The sequence below is a fragment of the Mesocricetus auratus genome, unplaced genomic scaffold, assembly GCF_017639785.1.
Source record: "Mesocricetus auratus isolate SY011 unplaced genomic scaffold, BCM_Maur_2.0 Super-Scaffold_100014, whole genome shotgun sequence".
Classification (NCBI taxonomy): Eukaryota; Metazoa; Chordata; class Mammalia; order Rodentia; family Cricetidae; genus Mesocricetus; species Mesocricetus auratus.
In genome coordinates this window covers 6,749,349-6,769,294 of record NW_024429197.1, presented here as the reverse complement: position 1 = coordinate 6,769,294, position 19,946 = coordinate 6,749,349, and the positions used below count along the sequence as shown (strand labels likewise).

The window sequence follows — 19,946 nt, the reverse complement described above, 5'->3', positions numbered from 1 at the left end:
ATAAACCTGTAATCCCAGGACTTGAGAAATAGAGGCAGGAGGATCAGAAGTTCAAGGTCATCCTCAGTTACATAGCGAATTCAAGGCTTCAAGGCCAGCCTGGGCTATATGAGATGCTGCCTCAAACAAACAAACAAACAAACAAACAAAATAAACATGGAAAAGAACCAAAAAAAAAACCAAAACAAAAACAAAGCCAGGTTTTCCCACCCGACTCCCATGCCCAGACCTTTCTCGTCATCTCTGAAACCTGATGGGTGTGGAGGGGGGCTGGGGTAGAGGCTGGAGCGTTTAGCCTATGTCTGGAGCAGCCTTAGAAGGTGGCCCCACATTCTGGGCCTCCCTGAAGACTGGTCCTTGTGACTGAGATGTTTCCCCCTCTACCTCCATGGCTACCCAGCTGTCTTGCTTGTCATGTGGATGTCTAAAATGCCACCTCTTCAAGAAGCTGTCTTCTTGTCCTCTGGTCTCTCTGCTCTTGTGTGGAGGGGCAGGATGGCCGTGTGACAGAGGTCAAGGGTTCTGATAGCTGGGCCCCGTCCTGGGGTCTTTCATTCCTAGATAGTGGGTCTGGGCAAGCGGCTTGGCATTTCTTCTAGTGCAAGTTCTGAAAGCCCAGCTCAGCCTCCCTCCTCAGTCCCCGAGTGCCACTTGTGACTGGGCAGAAGGCACTTCACAGCGGCAGAGTGTGGGTGGAGGCACGTGACGGCTTTATGAAGTCAGAAGACAGCTCTGGCCCCGGCAAGTGCCAGGGGACTGTGAGTACAGCCTTGTGCTTGCCCAAATGAAAGGCTTTTCCCTTTTAAGGCAGTGAACTAGATATTTATAAATTGAATTTTAGGGTCTGTCCAAAACCCACCACTGAGAGCATCGGTCTGGAACTGAGGCCCCTGCCTTGTTTCTCTGCAGTCTCCCGTGTCGCCACCCCCACCCCATCCCATCCCCTCGTACAATTCCCCATCCCATCGATACCCTTGCACAACTGCCCTGAACCATCCCAATGCTTCTGGACAGCTCCCTGTGGGGTGTCCCCTTCTGCGTGCTGGGACAGCCTCCGTGAGGAAAAGCAGACCACTGCATGTGGGCGGTAATGGTGGGCAGACAGACAGGCGCGTAACGATCAGAGACATAAAACTAAGTTTTAGCCTCAGGAATGTGAAGCCGGGCTCTGGGCTGGGATGAGGTGTCTGAGTCAACACGGTCAGTGTGATGAGCAGGTCTGAAGGCAGGAGGCAGGCCAGAGGCACGTGTGCAAAGGCCCTGCGGCAGAGGGACCCGGTGTCTAGGGGGAACAGGGGCACCCTCTGTCCATCACCTCCTGCACTTTTCTCCCTAGGGACACCTTCTCTTTGCCCATCTCTCCAGTCTTCAGAGCCCAGTTGGAATGCCTATTGCTGGAAGCCCCTCTTGCCTGAGAAGGCAGTGGTCTGCTCTGGTGGGCACTCCTGGGTCTCATTGCAGGCAGTTGTGATACAGGCTCTGTATGTGTGTTCAGTTGTGATATAGGCTCTGTATGTGTGTTCAGTTGTGATATAGGTTCTGTCTTGTACCCACAGTGTAAGTCCTTACAGGAAGAACTCAGAGGCCAGCGGTCCCAGTTTCAAATCAAGAACTGGGCCACTTAGTGGCGGGACTTCCTATGGTTGACCCCGGTCTCTGTGCCTCAGCCCACTCACTGGTAATGTGGGAGGGCTCTATGTGGCTGCCCAGCTCCTGGCTGGGCTGTGAGATGAGGGGCTTTTCAGAGGGCTTGGGATGGACAGAGTGGGAAAGGAAGTAAGGCCCAGGGCTCAAAGAGACTTGGGTTCAGTTGGACTCAAGTTTCTCAGATCTGTCTGATGGTAAGAAAGACTCGAGTCCCTTGATAAACGTCAGACACCACTCACAGGCTCCCTCAGTAGGCCTGGATGCAGACCAGGAGCCTGCGTTCCGAAAATCTCCTGTATGGTCCTGGCAGTGCAGTTTGGTGGGGGTGAGGAGGTGACTTCGTGGGTGTGACAGAAGGCTCAGTTTTAGGTTCTTTGCTCAGGAACAGCAGGGCCCACTCTCTGAAGGCAGAACACACCTCCCACCCCCTCAATGCTGGCCTTGGCTGTGGACTTGCTGTGACTGCTGAGGTGTGGGTAGCTTCCGGAGCAGTGAGGCTCCTGCCACACGCCTACCCTTTGCCTGGAGAGAAATGAGCCTGGGGATGGTGCTGAGTCACGAAGACTGGAGGGAGCCTTCACCATGGAAGCCTGCTCAGCGCAGTGGGTCCCATAGTGAGGGAGAACACAAATGCTACTCTTGCTACTGAGCTTTGAGGTGGTTTTGTTACACAGCATTATTGCAGTAATAGCTGACCACTACACTAATGATATATGCAAGCAAATGACAAAACTAGGTTGGAAAACCAGGTCCTCCTGTTTATATGTTCCTTCATGTGAGTGCATGTGAGGAGGCCAGAAGTTAATCTTGGGTCATTCGTCAGACACTGTCCACCCGAGAGAGGGTCTCTCATTGGTCTGAACTTCCTGTTCAGTAAACTCTGGGGCTCCTCCCGTCTCTGTCTCCCCAGCACTGGGATTAGACCCTTGTACCATCACACTTAGTTTTCATGTAGGTTCTGGAGACTGGACTCAGGTGCTTGTGCCTACACAATTAGCACTTTACCTACTGAGTCATTTCCCTTGCCCCTTCTGTTTTCAATCCTGAGGGCTCCCTAACGCCCTCCGTCCAGAAGCCCCTCCCCTCCATGCTCTCCTCTGAGCATGTCCAGTTTTAGACAAGAGGGACCCTTCTCAGCAGCCCAGGCTCTATCCCTTGCAGCTAAGCACTGGAGCTCTTAGCAACAGCTCTCCCCTTACCTTGGGCACACAGTAGGTACTGAGGAGGTCCCCTAGAAGCTTCTTTTCTGCCTTCTCCCAGTGGAAAAACATTGCTCCATCTCCTTGCTGTAGCCAGGGCTCCAGCTGAGTTTTTTCAAGATAGAGTCTCACCACTGAGCCCATGTGCTGTTGGGTATCTTGGCCAACAGCTGTAGCTTCTGAGGTTCTGTAAGATGTCTTGCCCCTCTGGACCCCAATCTAAGAATAGCTCTATGCTTTTATAGTAGTCCACCGTTCTAAATGCCTGGCTTTGGGGTACGTTAGTTGCTTAGCATTATCACCACTGTAGCTAATATACCCCACTACACCTTCAACCAATTACGTGCCACGATCCCATGAGAAGCCATACTCCTTCTCACACACAGAAACAGACAGTAGAGCCACATTTATGGTCAAATATGGGCCCTTTCATCCCCCAGGGCCAGACACACACATGCTCACAAATGCACATGTAAGTAAGCTACAGGGCCCTAGGCAGATATCTTGAAAACATAGTCGTCAAAACACACCGACCGGCAGGGCCACACGTTCTCACACAGAACACCAGACCCACAGTCACATTCTAGCACTGGAGTCCCGTAGCCCCTGCCATTCTTCCTGGCTTGAGACCTGGCCTCTCTGACTGTCCTCAGGGTGCCTAGGGATGCGGTGGGTCCCCTTTTTTCCTTGAGGTCCCCTCCATCTCTGTCCTGGGTTCCCTTAGTTCTGCAAACTGCAGGAGCAACAGCCTACCTCCTCCAGGAAGTCTTCCTGGTCTGCCCTGAACCTCTGTCTCCAGGATCCCCGTGTATTTCCCATGAAGGGCAAGCTGAGTGGCTTGCTTTTCCCCTGTAGCTCTGTGGGTGGTGGGGAGAACACATTATTTGGCAAAGGTGGTTGGGTGACTAAACCAGGGACACACACTGCCTACTCCATGGAGCCTAATCACCTAGGTTGTTTTGTGGAGCCCACAGTGTGGGGTGTTCCTGGGAAAGCACCCCTTCCTTAGAATTTTTTTGGTTGGTCTTGGGGGAGAGGGGCTGAAGAGATCAAGGGGTTGTTGCTAGGACTGTGTTGCTTGGCAACTTTCCACCTGAAGGGAAGCAGGGTGGACCATGGATGAGTATCATAGAGCCACAAAGAATATTGTCCAAGAGGAGCTCTGGGAGAGACCTTCCAGGATCAGACTTGTCCTGGGGCTAGGCTAGGGGGGCTAACAGCTGGAAGTCCCTCAGATCGGCCGCCTCCACTTTGTCCTCAGGCTGCAGAGATGACGTCTCACATTCAGTGGACACATGAGGCAGCCCAGCTGCTCCCACCCACCTGGATCAGGCATCACTATGCTCTGGGGCTCTCCTTCCTGACTCAGTTTGGGCAAAGCAGGAAGACATTTGGGTCCTCGGGAGTCCCATGGTTCTGACACCCATGGTCTGCATCGCTCGGCCTCCTCAAGAGGAAAGTACTTTTGCATTCCTTAATCCACCACATGCCAGGACTTCTTATGACACATGTACCATTAGAAACTCCAATGCAGAGGGTCACTTTGTCCCCCTGGGAGTGTTGAACCACAGGCAAAACCTTTTTTTTTTTTAAAGTGTTAGGAATCAAATCTAGGTCCCATACCTACATGCTAGGCAAATGCTCTACTACTGAGCTACACCTGCAGCCCTAGCTGTCAATTTCTAGAGACAGGACCTTACTTTGTAGCCCAGGCTGCCCTCAAATCCATGATCCTCCTGCTTCAGCCTCCTCAGTACCACGGTGACGTATGGACACTTCTACTTTAGTGCATGAATAGTCTCCGAGGAGAAAGTGCCTCCGTTATGTCCCTAAGACTGGTGGGCTCTGTGTAGCACAGAGTGACAGTCCCCTCCCCTCGTGCCCACGGGGCTCACCTGCTTGGTTGGTGGTGATGTTCACAGAGGCAAACTGGGGCGAGAAAGGGCTCTGGTCCGTGACACCATTTACGGCCTGGATCTCAAAGGTGTACTGCGTGTGCGCCAGCAGGTCACTGATGTGGATGCGAGGCTCGGTCAGGCCCAGCTGGCGGGGAGCGTACTGCACATTGTCCCCACAGCGCGTGCATGCTCCCCGGCCTGAGCCGCAGCTCTTGCAGATGATGTTGTAGACGAGATCTTCACGGCCCCCTGCGTCTCGGGGTGGGGTCCACTCCAGCATGAGGGACGTCTCGTTGACGCTGGAGATCACAGCCTGGGGCGCAGAGGGTATGGCTAGGGAGGGGACAAGAGTGTCAGTGGAGGTTGTGGGTACTGTCTTCACTTCGTGCCCAGGGCCTCTCCCAGCCCTGGCCCCCTAAAAAGGCTTCCCCCAAATCTTTCCATTTACCCAAAGAAGCTTCTAGAATATGTTATGTTGCTGGGAATCGATAACCGCTTTCCTCCAGGCTTCAGCCTCTTTGGTATTTGTTCCTGGAGGCAGTGTTTTCATGTTTGGGGTGACACCACCAGGCTACCCCATCTTCTCTCCCTCCCATCCCCCCTCCCTGTGTATTGTGTATGCGCTCCAGAGTATAAGTCAGACGTCAACTTTGTGGAGTTGCTTCTCTCCGTCCACCTTTATGTGGGTTCTGCTGATTGACCTCAGGTCGTCAGGCTTTTCAGGCAAGCCCCCTCACTCATGGAGCCATCTTGCTGGCCCTTTCCCTGTATAACAGCTTTATCGAGAGCAGTGATTTGTCTCTCTGAAAGATGCCTTTGTGACTGTATACCAGCCACTGATTGAGAGAAGTTGTTGAGTAGTGTAGCTTATGCGTGTGAGCAGATGTGTGCATACATTTAAGTATGTGTATGTGTGCATGCATGTGACTGTGTGCATCCATGTGTGCACGTATGTGAGTACATGGATGTGTATGTGTGTGTGTGCCCATGTGGCAGTTGGAGCAAGAGCATCACATATTTTCCACTATCATTCTCTGCCTTGCTTTGAGGCAGGGTTTCCCACTGAACAGGAAGTTCATTATTTCACTAGACTGGCTAGCCAGCTAGCTCCTGGGATCAGCCATTCCTCACCCCCTGAGTGCCTGGCCTTTTACATGGATGTAAGGGATTTGAACTCAGGTCCTCATGCTTGCAGAGGAAGCTCCCTTACTCACTGAGCCATCACCCCAATCTCCCTAGAGTTGTGTCTTAAAATGTAGATAGATGGCTGTGTTGAGTCTTTTTTTCCTGATGCCTAGTGTGTGTGTGTGTGTGTGTGTGTGTGAGAGAGAGAGAGAGAGACAGAGAGAGAGAGAGAGAGAGAGATGGCTGGAGCCTCAGCAGTCATGCTAGAAGTGACCTCAGGGGGAAAATCCAGATGCCTTAGAGGCCATCATGAATTCACCTTTCTGATCCCTGCAGGTGCCTTCCACACGACAGAACAGGTCTGTGTGGTCTACGCCACCAGGTCAGCTCTGTGAACATCACCCCTGACTGATGCAGGGGACAGAGCACTCTGCTGCTTTCCGAGAGAACTTTGACCTTTGACCTGAGGCTCAGGCTGCAGCTGAGTAGCCTCTGTGGCAGGTATCACCTGGCTCTTCGGCCAAGCCTCCTCCTGTCCTTCTGTGAATCAAGACCTTGTCTTTATCCTCCATGTGACTGAGTGGAAGGGGGTGGAGGCCAGATGCCAATGTGTAGGGCCAGCCCGGGACTGGCTTTCTGTTCCCTCGGCCAGGCACTCCGCTGCTCTGCGGCCATTCCCCTTGCTCCGAGCCTTCCCGTGAGCGGACTGGGGAGGGAGAGAACGTACTTGTGCAGGGCATGTCTAAGGGGTCCAGGTCGGCCCTGTAGTAGCCGTTACGGCACACACAGCTGGTGGCGCCCTCGGAGGTGGTGCGGCTGTTGATGGGACAGTGGGTACACGCCTCATCCCCCTGGTTGGCCTTGAAGGTCCCTGATGGACAACCTGGGAGAGAACACAGGGAGAGTCACCAAGGAGGCCAGGTGACATGGATAGAGGCTGCAGCATGAGGAGGAGCCCAGGGCTGTGGTCCTGGGGACCTGGCTACTGAAGTTCTGGGCTCTCAGGTCCAGCTTGTCAGTCTGGCTCTGGCCCAGGGTTTCCAGAGGACCTGCTTTTTTGTTTTTTGTTTGTTTGTTTTTCCTTTTTTGTCCCTGAAGTTGTCTGTGGATTCAGAACCCTCAGCAGCCACCCCTCACTGTCCTGGTCCACCCGTGTCTCAGTCTGGAGGGGCTTGACAGAGTCTGTATTCCTAACTTGGTTAGCTGCTAACTAGTCTGTAATAGGTAATAGGGCTCCAGATCAAAGACATGATTTTATTACAGACAGAGTCCTGGGCAGCTAGGTAGCCTTGTGAGTGACTTGGTACACGCTGAGGACACTGTTGGCGTTACATAGACCTGAGTCCGAGTCCCTGCCTGAGTTGCTCTAGGCAAGTGGTTTAACCACTCTGCAGTGCAGGTCCCTTATTTGTAAAAGTATCATCCTAAGGTGAGCATTCTGCATGATGCCCGATACAAACCCATGCCAGGCTAAGGCACATCTGGAAGACATCTATTCCTTGCCTGGGTGCTGTGAGACTTTGAGCAAGTGACTGCACCTCTCTGAATGTCCATTTCCTTGCATGTAGACAGCTAACAAAAATCTCCTAATTGGTCTTCCCAGGGTGTTTGGTGTTTACTTTTCAAGTCCTAGTCTTAGCAGCTCATCTTCTGAGTCTCCAGGTCAGAGACCCTGCATTTCCTGGGGCTTGGAACAAAACCTGGATTCCAAGGGCTTTACCACCCTGACATCATTACCCATGTACAGGGTTTCCTGGCCATTTTCTCAGCTGTCTCAGAACTGAAGCCGCACCTCACTGACCGATGCTAGCCTGTAAGCTGGTATTCAACAAGTGCTCTCTGAGTGTCTCCTGAGCTGCAGTGGGAAGAGGACTTTAGAGGGTGTGAAGTTAGGATGGCGGTGAATAGGGTTTAGGAAGCAGGCCGCCTGGAAAACTGCACGTCCACCTGCGTGTGCAGTGTGACCATGACCTCACCCTCTTTCCTGTCCGTGAAACAGGGCAACAGCACTTAGCACTGCCGAGAACATCCTGCTGCTGGCTCACATCTGAACAAAGGGGCTGGAGCAGTCTTGTCACAGATACACAGCCACCTAGTTCAAAACCAAGCTGCTGAGTGACCTTGAACAAGTGACTTGACCTCTCTGGGCTGCAGTGTCCTGACTGGTGAAAAAAAATTTCCTGCCACACATGTGGCTATAAAATTACAGGGAACATAACACCTGGCACAGACAGGAGAAGGGGCTCTTGCTCAGTACCAAGCCAAGCACAACTCCCTACAGATGTCAGGAAACAGCCCGCCTCAGGCCTGCCTCTCCTGTTGACTTCTAGGACATAAGTCAGCAAAGATGGTGACCAAGCTAATCGCTGGCCATCCTGGCTCTATGGGAACACAAGAGGTTAGGTGGGACTTCCTCACAAACACCAGGCTCCACTGACAGCACCAAGGAGGGTCCCACGGTACCAGCATGCATACAGCAGCAGTTCTGAGTCCTCTGGAGAGGTAGCTGTGTCCTAAGGGGAAGCTTAACTGAGGCTGAGCTAACGGTCACCCTGCCTCTCCTGCATCCAGGCAGGGGAATTAAAGCATGAAGAGGGAAAGGCACTGCCTCTGGATGGGGCTTTGGCAGCAGAGCTGGGGTCAGCCCCAGGATGCCTGGCTGCAGAGACCTCTGTTCCCACCCCACCTTAGCATCCAGATTGACTTCCTTTCTCATTCACCGTCCCCAAGTGTTGGTGGAGAGTGGGTGGATTAACAATTGCTACTCTGGGCACCTCTGCAGCTCTGGCTTTGTGGACCCGACTCCCTCTCCTCGCTGCTGTGAACCAAAACAGGGCTACCATCTGGGCATGGCCCAGGGATCCTAGGGCATGCAGACTAGCACCAGACCAGAGTTAGCCTCTTAGAGTTTGTGTCCTCTGCACATGGGGAGGGTCCAGAACTATCATACGGATACCAAAGGATTTGGCCCGGAGCTTGGACTCCTCCTGTCTCTCATCAGAGCGTGTACAGTGCTCCGTGCCTGCTCCATCTGCTGGCCAGTTCCCGGCTGCCTGGCAGGTGGCTGCTCTCTCCCCTCTGAGCCATGCCAGCCCTTCCATCTGGACCCCCTTCCCAGCTGCTGGGCTGGGCTACTGTGTTCCAGGCCAGCTCCTCAGTCACCTCCCCACCAGGCAGCCTCAGTCCCTTCTTCAAACCTGCTCCTCTTCAACCTGGGAGGTTGCTCCACCCTCACCAGTCACCGGGAGCACCCCCTTCCTTGCCTGCACCCTCTCTCCTCCTACCCCCTGCAGGCACTCAATTACCGGGTCTTCCCTCCACAGCAGGGTCCCATGCCCGCCTCTTCTTGGCCAGCTCCCATCCTGCGGGCATCTAGAAAGCTCTTTCCCACCTACTTCTCGGCCTCGAAGGACCATCTGGCCTCCTCCTGCCCAACCTCCCCAGACAGCTTTCTAAAATACAAGTTGTTCCATGTCACTGAAAGAGAAGCAGCGGCAGACAATGGAATATTATTTGGTTGCAAAAAGGAATGAAGCCTGGTACGAGCTCCCACCGGGGAACCTTGAAAACATTGTGCTCTCTCAAAGAAGCCGGTCACAAAAGTACGATTCCATTTATAGGAAATAGGAGCAGGAGAGCCGCATCTGAAGAGACAGGAAGTCAATGTATAGTTGCCAAGGGCAGAGGGCAGGGGAGAATGAGAGATGACTGCTAATGGGTAACAGGCTTACTTTGGGGGCGATGAGAACATCCTGAAATTGATTGCGGCAATGTTTGCATGGCCCTGTGAATGCATTAAACCCTTGGATGAGCTCCCGTGAGCAGGTGATTTCAGAGGTGTGTGTGGAATGTTCACTATGCTACTGCTGTCCCAAGAGCTACCTCAGGGAGCCCAAGATCTTCAGGGTCCCATAGACTTCATATTAGGGCACTGCCCATCCCTCCTGCCTTGATGTCCACGCCGTGTCCCTCCGCACTCACATGTATTGCCCACGCCACGTTTCTTGCCCTTGCCGCCTGGACTGCCCTCCCTTGGTCATTGGGCCAATGGTACCTACTCCCGGAAGTCTCCCTGAGCACCTGCTTTCATGGCTTCCTTATGAATCCATGTGCCTGGCTGGGTTGCTTACCCCGGGGGCCTTGCCAGTCGCCCAGATGGATGAACAGAGCTGTGGGAAGAACACCAGCTCAAGGGTTCTGTTGGCATTTGGGGAAACTGAGGCCCAGATTGAAGCAGACAGACAAGGCTCTTGAGAGTCAGGTTCCTCCTTCTCTCCTGATCCCTCCACTCTCAAGAGGGGTCTGGGCTGGTTCAAGCCCCAAGTCTTGGTTGTCACATGCAAGGACTCAGGAAGACGAGGCCTGCATGCAGAGCGAGCATCTGAACCTGAATAGTGCCCAGTGCCCAGGGGCCTCCCTGTCCAAACTTTGTACCCGCCAGCCCTCCGCAGTCAACACAGGGATCTATCTGCTGGACAGCAGCCTAGGGGCCCAAGGAGTCAGCTCCAGGTGTCTCCTGCTACTTCCCCCCGCCCCAGCCTCCAAGGGCTCCAGGCCTGTGGCTCCACAAGAGGGTTTCACTTCCAGGCCTTTGCTAGGCTGTACCCCCTCCTTGAAGCTTGGTCTTATTTACCTAAGTTACCTGTGGCCTTAGAAAGGCCAGCGAGACTACTGCTAAAGTGCCAAAGCAATGCTGGCCTCTGCCTTGGGCTCTCTTTCCCTTCAGCCATCCTCAGCTTGTACCAGCATCAGAAAGCAGGTCCATGTGTGTGTCATCCCTTGCCCATGCTGGAGATGCTACCCCAGGAGGTGTTGGTTGAGTGGAGAAACACATCCTTACTGGGATGGAGAAGCAGGGAGGGATGTGGGCCACTAGCATCTTCAGGATCCATCAGACCACTTCAGGTGCAGATGACTCATGCTTGTCACCTGCTCTCTCTGTCTTCTGGGCCTGCCTGCCAGGGTGACCAGTTCTGAAATTCCAAAGCCTGAGTCCCAAGATTCCCAAGTCTGAGGCCAGCCAGGAGGGCTCACAGTCCCACTGGACACCTGTTTTCCCTGTAGCCCAGACTTTGAACTCACTGTGTAGCTGGAGGTGACCTTGGACTTCTAACCCTGCACGCACCCCCTGAGTGACAGGATTATAGGCCAGTGGCACCACACCTGAATCACTCGGTACTAGGGATCACACCTGGGGCTTTGTATAGGCTAGGCCAACACTCTACCAACTGATGGGCATCTCCACCCCATCAGACACATGAGCTCTGCAGGCCGCTTCTCATCCAATCACAGGGCTTTGGTAGCCGGGGGCACAGCTTGCTCCTGTCTCCTCAGGGCATTTCTCTGTACCCCCTTTTCCTCTTCTCTGCCTAGCAGCCAGCTCAGGCCTCCAGTCAGCATAGACCTGTTCTACCCCCAAACTAACTAAACCAATCATCTGGTTAGCAAGTGAGAAGCGCAACTCACATTTGTGTTCCTGTATTGTATGTGCTTCCCGGAGAGCCAACTCCAGCTGACCAGCCTGAGATCAGGGCCACTGTACTGTGAGAGACATGCACAGCTTTCTCTTGTAAATTTCATGGTACGAACCAGGGCCAGCCCCACTGGGTGAGGTGACATGGTCTACTGGCTGGTGAGTGGTGGATGGGGCAGGACTGAGCACAGAATCTGCACATAGTAGGTGTGCCAGTGGATTCCACTGGAAGGATGAACAGCTCCCAGAGGTCAGATGGGATGAGATACACAAAGTTTCTGAACTCAGGGCCTGTTCTTTGTGACTCTGGGGACTTGAAACCCCAGCAAGTTCTGAGAGCAGAACCATCATTGTCCAGAGCCTTCTGAGGGCCCGGCCAGGGCTCAGCCCTGCGAGACCTGGATTCTCTGACTTGATTCATGTCATTGCAAACAGTGTTGGTAAAGTTACCATTTGAATTTTACAGAAATGGAAACTGGAGACCAGTAGGATGGCGCAGTGAGTAAGTCACCAAGGGGGAACCTAAGTTTGATCCCTGGGGCCCACATAGTGGAAGGATAGAACTAACCCTAGCAGGTTGTTCTCTGACCTCCCTACATGTGCGGCATGGCAGGAACACATCAACACACACACACACACACACACACACACACACACACACACACACACACAGGAATGGCCACCTTAAGGTCACATAGCTATAAAATTAGAAAATAGCAGGGCTGGGGTTGGACTTCTAGTTCAAGTAATTCTGAATCCTTGTACTCAAATACCACTGGTTAGGGAAATGATCCCAAGGTCAAGCGCCGAGTGCCAGGGCTGGAGACTGTGTTACTGAGGACAGTCACCCAGCAGGACAGAGGCAGAGCTCTGCCCTCCAGCCCGGGACATCGGTCTAGGCAGTCTGCTCCTGCCTTCTGCAGATGCCCAGAGTGCTTAGCCAGGCGAACGGATGGCAGCCAGCCGGAGACGGGAAGGGGATTGCAAGGAAACAGATTTTCTCCCTGCCTGCCCCCTGGGCTCCGGGGATAGGTGATAATTGACCAAGAAAGGCCCAAGCCGGTTGAGGCAGGGTTCCATCTGGGCCTGGCATGGTGGGTCTGCTAATTGGCACCAAGTGATCCTTGGTAGCTGGCCTGCTGCTTCTGTCCCCTTCTTCAGGGGGATGCTGGTTTAGTCCCAAAGATGACTGATGCCATTTGGAGTCCACTGTTTAGTCAGGCCTGATGTGCTGGGTAGGTCTGGGGGGTGGTGCTTAGAGAGACTTTCATTCTGGGAGTATTCTGGACAGAAGGCTCTGGGTGACATGGTAAAAGGTTTCCCATTCCTCCACACTGTACCTGTCACTCCCCTCCCTGAGCAGAGCTCTGATGAGTCGGAATCTGGGCATAGACTGTCGAGCTGATACTGGTCTAGTCCTACTCCTCATTAACTGTGTGACCTCAGGCAAATTACCTGCCCTCTTTGGTCCTTTGTTTCATGAGAGTGCGATGAGGATAATGATAGCAGGAACTTGAATTTGTTGGGGACATTAAATGAGTTTGTAGGACAGGCCTTGGAATGGTGCTGGACGGCCTTGTGCTAAGTACAAATCAGTGCCTTGCTGCCATCACCGAGGCAGAACCACCCTTGTTGGAAATACGTAGGCTCAGAGTGGCTTAGATTTCAGACTGTAGACTATTTGCATAAATGCAATGAGCTCAGGAGACCCAAGTCTGAACATGAACTCATTCATGTTCACACTTGCCTTACATATATCACCTGAAAGGCACTCAGTACAGTAGTCTAAATAATTTTGTACCTAGAAAAGTTTCTTAGAATAGTGTATCTGGTTGTGGCATCAGGTTTAGGATCGATGACCAACCATTCGCACTCACCAGCCACTGCCTGCTGCACCAAGCCCAGAGACGCAGGGCAGCAGACACAGTCCGTCCTTAGAAGTTCATACTAGGCTACAGGCATTTATCCCAACTACAACACTGAGACAAAAGGCCCAGACTCAGGACACCAGATTGGGCCTTTCCATGCCTTCCTTCAGCCAGCTTCTCTACCTGATGCAGCAGAGGAAAGGGGATGGGGGTGGATTCTGGGGTCTTCGAAGCAGTGGCTTCCCTGACTATCTTGGAAAAGTTCCAGGGTTCCAGGTAGGGAAAGGAATTTGCCTAGGTAAGAATTTTGAGAAGGGTTGGGTGGCCACTTCTTTGGTGTTGTGGCTGGCGAGGCAGGTGCTGGAGGGATTACCCCTCTGGCCCTTTGGCCATCAGACTCCAGCTGCAGCCCTTTGTACTGTGAGAAGGTTGACTTCCATGCTGCCAGGGTCTGGGGATGTGCCTGGGTCAGGGAGGGGCTGGTGGAGTCCATGCGGCTGAGCTGAGCAGAGGCTACAATCAGCCTTGGGCACAGGGGCTTTTGTGCTCTGCCGTTTCCTGCTTTTAGCACTCAGATGAACTAGCAGTCAGTCTCCTGGGCCAAGTCAGGCAGGATGCCCAGTCGGGTCCTCCAACACTATTGTAAAGCCACACTGAAGCTCTTGGCAGGCAGAGAGACAGCTTCCTCGACATCCTTGTAGACATACCTGGAGCTGGGCAGGATCTTTTCCAACCACACTTGGCTCATGACTGTCCTGTACACAAGGAGGTGACACCCCCACTTTATTCTTTTGCAAAACTGGGGTTTGAGTCCAGGGGCCTGCACACGCTAGACAAGCACTCGACCCCGTCTACATCCCTGGCCTTACCTTTTCAGACACTCAATAGCCCAGATAGGCCTTATAATCCTCCTGCCACAACCTCCCAAGTAACTGGGACGACAGGTCTAGACCACTGGGCCTGGCTCTCAGTGTCCCCATTTTAGAAGTGATGAGAAAAAAAAGTACCCTGTGAAACATTACATGTTAGTCACTGAGAGGTGGGTATAGCCTGGGAAGGCAGAGACTTATGCTTAAGGCTAGCTAGCTTACCTGTGGACTAGGGTCTTCGGTCTACCCTGGATCCCCCAAATCCCATCCCATATCCCTGGCGATTGCCTCACTAAGAATCCCACCTTCTTATCCCACCCAGCTGGGAGCCTCTTGAGGGCATGCCCTGAGTCACCTGGCACAGAATCAATACTCGGGAATGGCCCCCTAAGTTGGCTCCAAGTCTGATGGCTCATGTTGCCTGGAGTGCTGTCCCCTATCTTCGGTGGCATTCAGGGGGACAGAGCTCACAGTTTTTGAGAGAGCTAAACATGGGATCTCACAGCATGCAAACGTGAAGGATGGTGGGGGGACATTTGACAGCTCAGTCTTCCTAGTCCCTGCACCCTGTGTCAGGCCCCGGTCCCTGACAGCCTGCCTCCCTTCAAGATATCCCAGCTCCCCACCAAGAGGCCAGAGCTCCTACCCACCCAGCAGGCAGCCCCATTCCTCCAATTTCCTCTCAATTAATCAAGCTCTGAACTTTTTAATTATCTGCCTGCAGGGTGACTCCCCCGCACTGAAGCAATTAAGGACATTTCTAAGGATCGGGTGGTTGTGGTTGCTGCAGGCTCTGGTGCATGGGCTGACCAGGCCCTCATGGAAGAGGGAGGCATGAACTGGAGGGCTGGACAACACTACCAACCCCTGGGCTGTAAGGTTATGGGAGGAGGCGGATCTGGAGCTGTGCCAGGGATCCGGGCTACACTAACCATCAGGACTACTCTTGTGCCCATTCCGAGCCTTCCCCTGTGATGATACTGATCTGGGTCCTCGCAGCTACCAAGGGGTGGTGCGGGGGGGGGGGGGGGGGGCTGAGGATGCCGCTGCGTCTTCACCTTGGCCTGGAGCGTGAGAGGGATGTCTACAGATGAGGAAACAGAGGCCGAACATCTGGCTAGTTTGTGCTGCAGTCGGACGGGATAGCAAGTCTAACCCTGCATCCGTTTCCATCATGAGCTTTCCATCAGGGGTCGGTGGTGTGAGAAATTGCCCAGGAGCATCAGGAAAGTGGACTGCCTGGAAGAGGAGTCCTTCAAGAGGTGTGTGCACAGACGGAAGCTGCCAGTGGGAAAGGACTCTGCAGGCGGAAGCCTCGGCTGTGCAGAGGCCAGGGGGTGGAAAATGGCACGGTGTGTGTGTCGGGAGTTCAGAATAGTGCAGGGTTGCTGAAGCATGAAGTTCAAGGCCCTTGGGAGGTAGGTGATGCTGGAGAGGCAGGAGGGGGTCGGGAAATCAAGTTCACAGAGCTTTTAGGATCGGCTGTCTAAGTGCCTCCCTTGTTTTATGGCTGTAGACTCCACCACACAGACAGGGCTAGTAATGCACCTAAGACCACACAGTAAGTTACTGTGGAGAAAAAGAGACAGAGGAGGCACGGGACCACGCTGGCAGCCTCCTGACCAAGCTTCTGGCTTTTGTCCTTGTCCTCCCTCCATTCTACTTTTAGGAGCTACTGGCAGCTCTCCATGGAAGGAGGGGCGGCAAGGGTGGGTGGGGGAAGGCATGGGGCTATGGGTGGGGGTAGGGATGAGATTATGGGTGAGGGTAGGTGTGGGGTTACAGATGGGAGTAGGGGTAGGCCTATGGGGGATGCGGGTGAGGCTATAGGTGGGGTGGGGGCTATGGGTGGGTGTAGAGACCCCAAAGAACAGGAAACAGTTCGGGAGGCCTCCGAAACTTCCATCTCACTTGGAGTAAAACAAACCAATAACCCCGGAAGGTTCCCTCTTCCTGAATGGACGCACTCGCTACCCACGGCATTTCTCTAGCCTCGGGGCCTTTGCACAAGCTGTATCTGCCTGCTTCAAGCCCTTCTTCTCCTATCATTGTGTTAATGCCACACACGGCATACCTCTTTCTGAGGAAAGGAAGGATTGGGTGTCCCCTAATCCCCAGCTGCAAACTCTGAATGACAAGTCTCTCCAGACTGGTGCTGTCCATTACTGGAACTCAATGGCTGCTGGAATGCTAGTGTTAAATAATAATCGCCATGTGCCATGGGGAAGCCGGATGTGTCTAGAAAGCTTGACGCATCTGGCAGGGCCAGCCCCAAGTCCCTAGGCACATTTGGCTGCTATATTGACATGTGGTGGGATAGGTCATAGAGATGGGGTCTGGTGTCCCAGGCCTGGGGTCAGAGTGAGTGAGCTGTTAATATCTTTTGTGTGGCTTACTGCACCTCAGTGACTACACTGAGATCCAGACCCTGGGTCACCAGATTCCAAAGTCCCTACATCACTCCGTTGGTGCTGTCACCCCTGCTGGGGTTGGGGGTGTCCAAAGGAGGTTCCCTCCCATCTCCAGCTGGATGGCTCTCTCTGGGTCACCTCCTGCAATAGTTCCTCTGCTATTGGATCCAGAAATCCAGTCCTGGCCCCACCGGAGGGAGTCCTGGGCTGGAGCAAACCTCCCTCCTACCCCTGCCCCAAGAAAACCAGGCTCATTAATAAAGGACACAATTAGCTGTCAGCAGAGAACATGTCTGGAATTTTTTACCTGCTTGGTGAGCTGGGTTAAGGCAACAAACCTTGGGACACCCCGGAGAGGCAGCTGCTACACACCTTTCAGGCCCTGTCACTGGGCTGGGGTGGGAGTGTCAGCTCACAGGCCCTGGCCTGTGTGCGGTGGTTATTTTGTTTTATTTTTTTTCCAGGCCAGTGGCGATATTGACAGAGTGGGAGAGATTCCTGGCAGGTGGTTTCTCCAGCCTGTCATGCAGTCTTGTCCCCTGTCCCTTCCCAAGTCATCATTCAGAGTCAGACTTCAAGAAAGTTTTCTCTCCTTAGTCTCACTTGACAGTGAGGGAAACTGAGGCCCAGCAAAGGAACAGCACCATGTTCATGATGGAGAATGAACAATTCTCTCTCTGTGCATGCTTCACTGATGTAACTTCATTAGAATGGTCCAAAAGTCCTAAATGGTCTGTATGCTGCAGAGCCTGGGCCAGGTGCTGGGGCTACAGTGAGGAGCTGTGGACCCAGCTCTCACGGAAGGGAGACTTTAGGGAGTGAGATAGAGGAAGAGGCAAGGGGCCATGGAAACAGCGTGCTCCACTGTGATGGGTGGTGACAGAGACACGAGGTCCGGGATACCAGGGCAAGCACTGGAGGTACCATGACAGCCTTGGGCTGGGGGGGTTTAGTGACAGAGTTCTTGCCTAGCATTCATGAGGCCTTGTGTTCTACCCCAGCACCAAAAAGAGAAAGACAAGAACAAATAAATAGAAGTTAGGGATGAGGCTCTTAGTTCATACTCCAGTATGGCACCAATTGGGAGCAATGGGTACTTGTCTGTAACCCCAGACCTTCGGAGGTACAGGATCAGTTTAAGGCCATTTTGGGGGGTATGTATCCTAGACTATGTGAAACACTGTTTCAGAATAATTAAGTAACAGCTAACACTTCAGTGTGGTACAGTGACACACGTATGTAATCCCAGCATTCGGGAGAGGGACAGAAAGATCACTAGTTCAAGGCCAGTCCGGCAACATAAATAAATAAACGGCATCATGGGGGAAGGAGATGTGACCAGATATAAGCCAGAGGATACCGGGTGCTGAGAACCTATCTGTTCTTAGCTTATGTCTCCAGACAGAAAAAAACAATGATGCCCTAGAAGTGACTTCCTACCAGGGACCTTCTGTTCCAATGGTGCCAGGACACTTGGATTTGTTACTCCATGTGTCCTTCTACGGATGAGAAACGGAGGCTCAGTGTCACTCAGTGCCATCCATGGGACACATAAATGCCACACACAATGGCTTCAGTCTTCCACCCCTGTCTGCTTCTCTCCCTGTCTCCCCTGGATGGTTTCCAGAACCACCACTTCCTGAGAGGTTTGTCTGCTTGCCTCTTGGGTGCCTATGACTTGAATGCTAAGAAAAACCCTGATTGGAAAGGACTCAGCATTGAGTCCCCCAGAGAGCAAGGATTAGGAAATGCACAGGAGGAGGAGGAGAGGGGAGGAGGAGCCAACTCACATTCACTTGGAGGCCCCTTCATATGGGTACAGAGAGAGACCATCACCCTACTCCTGTTGGCTTCTGGGGAGCACGAGTAGCCTCAGAGAACCTCAGCCATAAATCAAATGTACACGGTGTGGCTTGGCAGCCATCCCGGGGGAAGATTTGGGGGTCTGAGTTGACCACAAGCCAAAAGATGCTGAAAACACAGTGTGGTCGTAGGCCTTAAGAGTAGAAGGGAAGCCAGCCCGGCGTTCTCCTGCTCCCTTGGAGCTCCCAATAAGGAAGTCCACTAAGTGACAGCTGACAGGACGTGTCAGGCTTGTTCTCTGCCCACAGCCATCTCTTGGTAGTGCTGGGGATACTTGGGATAAAACCCCAGGTTTGACCTTGGCAGCCGCATCTCTTGGTAGTGCTGGGGATACTTGGGATAATACCCCAGGTTTGACCTTGGCAGCCGCATCTCTTGGTAGTGCTGGGGATACTTGGGATAAAACCCCAGGTTTGACCTTGGCAGCCGCATCTCTTGGTAGTGCTGGGGATACTTGGGATAATACCCCAGGTTTGACCTTGGCAGCCGCATCTCTTGGTAGTGCTGGGGATACTTGGGATAATACCCCAGGTTTGACCTTGGCAGCCGCATCTCTTGGTAGTGCTGGGGATACTTGGGATAATCCCCCAGGTTTGACCTTGGCAGCCGCATCGGCTAGATTACTACAGAGCCCTGCAGGTCCCTCTTGCCTACAGCATTGCCTTATCACAGTCCCTGGGAAATAGGAGTTACTCTTCTAATATCCCTGGACTCTAGCCTCCAGGCCAGCAGAGACTTGAGTCCACCATCAGAACGGCCTTTTCTCAGTGACCACTTTGTGTCTGTCCTTTACCCACTCTGTGGAAGGAACCTGTCACAAGCCACAGTACCGAGCATTGAGGCTCACCGTTTGGCAGGGGACAGTGAGTATGACAAGCAAGGGTTGCCATGAAAGACTCTCCAGAGGCAGGGTCATTGGACATGGTGTTAAGGAATGAAGAGTTGGCCAAGGCCAGAATGGGATGTGAAGAGGTACTCAGTCAAAGGAAGGAGGTCACCATGTCACAAAGGCCTTTTGTTCCAGAGATGGAGTCTGGAGTTGTATCTTCCAGGCATTGGGAAGGCTGGGGCGATCCTCTGCAGGGGTCCTGCTGGGGTGACTAGTCCTCGTCTCAGCCTTTCCCCATCTCCCCAGTGGCCTGGGGCTGAGCTGTGAGAGTGCTCACCTAGTATGCACAAGTCCTGGATTTGATCCCCAGCCCTGCCTTGGGTGTGGCAGTACATAACTCTAATCCCAACACTAGGAGGTGGAGGCAGAAAGATCAGGAATTTAAGGTCGTCCTTAGCTATATAGTGTGTTCAAGGCCATCCTAGGATACACAAGGTCCTGTCCCCAAAATAAACAAACGAGCAAAAACAACCAAACAACGCCCACCAAGTACCACCATTTATTGAACACCTGCTATACGGCAGAGCCCATGTGGAGAGGCTGCATGTCCCTGGAGGGTCACCATCCAGCTCTGGACTCTGGCTCACTGCTAACCTCAGGGTAACTTAGTTAGCTTCTTTTTATGTCCTATCTGGAAAAGGTACCTTGTAGTGGAGCCAAGGAACCCCTTACGGGTTAGGTGCTCTCATGGCTAGGACCTACAG

General features: G+C 53.1%; 1 protein-coding gene across 4 annotated transcripts in view; it reads right to left on the bottom strand.

Moving 5' to 3' along the window:
• Ephb2 (EPH receptor B2) overlaps positions 1-19,946 on the bottom strand; it is a 182,375-nt gene that overhangs the window by 35,084 nt on the left and 127,345 nt on the right. For all 4 annotated transcript variants that reach the window (XM_040756334.1, XM_040756335.1, XM_005081014.4 and 1 more), the window contains exons 4-5: positions 6,597-6,752; positions 4,742-5,077 (exon numbers count right to left, since the gene is read on the bottom strand). In XM_040756334.1, the coding sequence (XP_040612268.1) occupies positions 4,742-5,077; positions 6,597-6,752 (492 nt within the window). The remainder of the gene's footprint in view (positions 1-4,741; positions 5,078-6,596; positions 6,753-19,946) is intronic.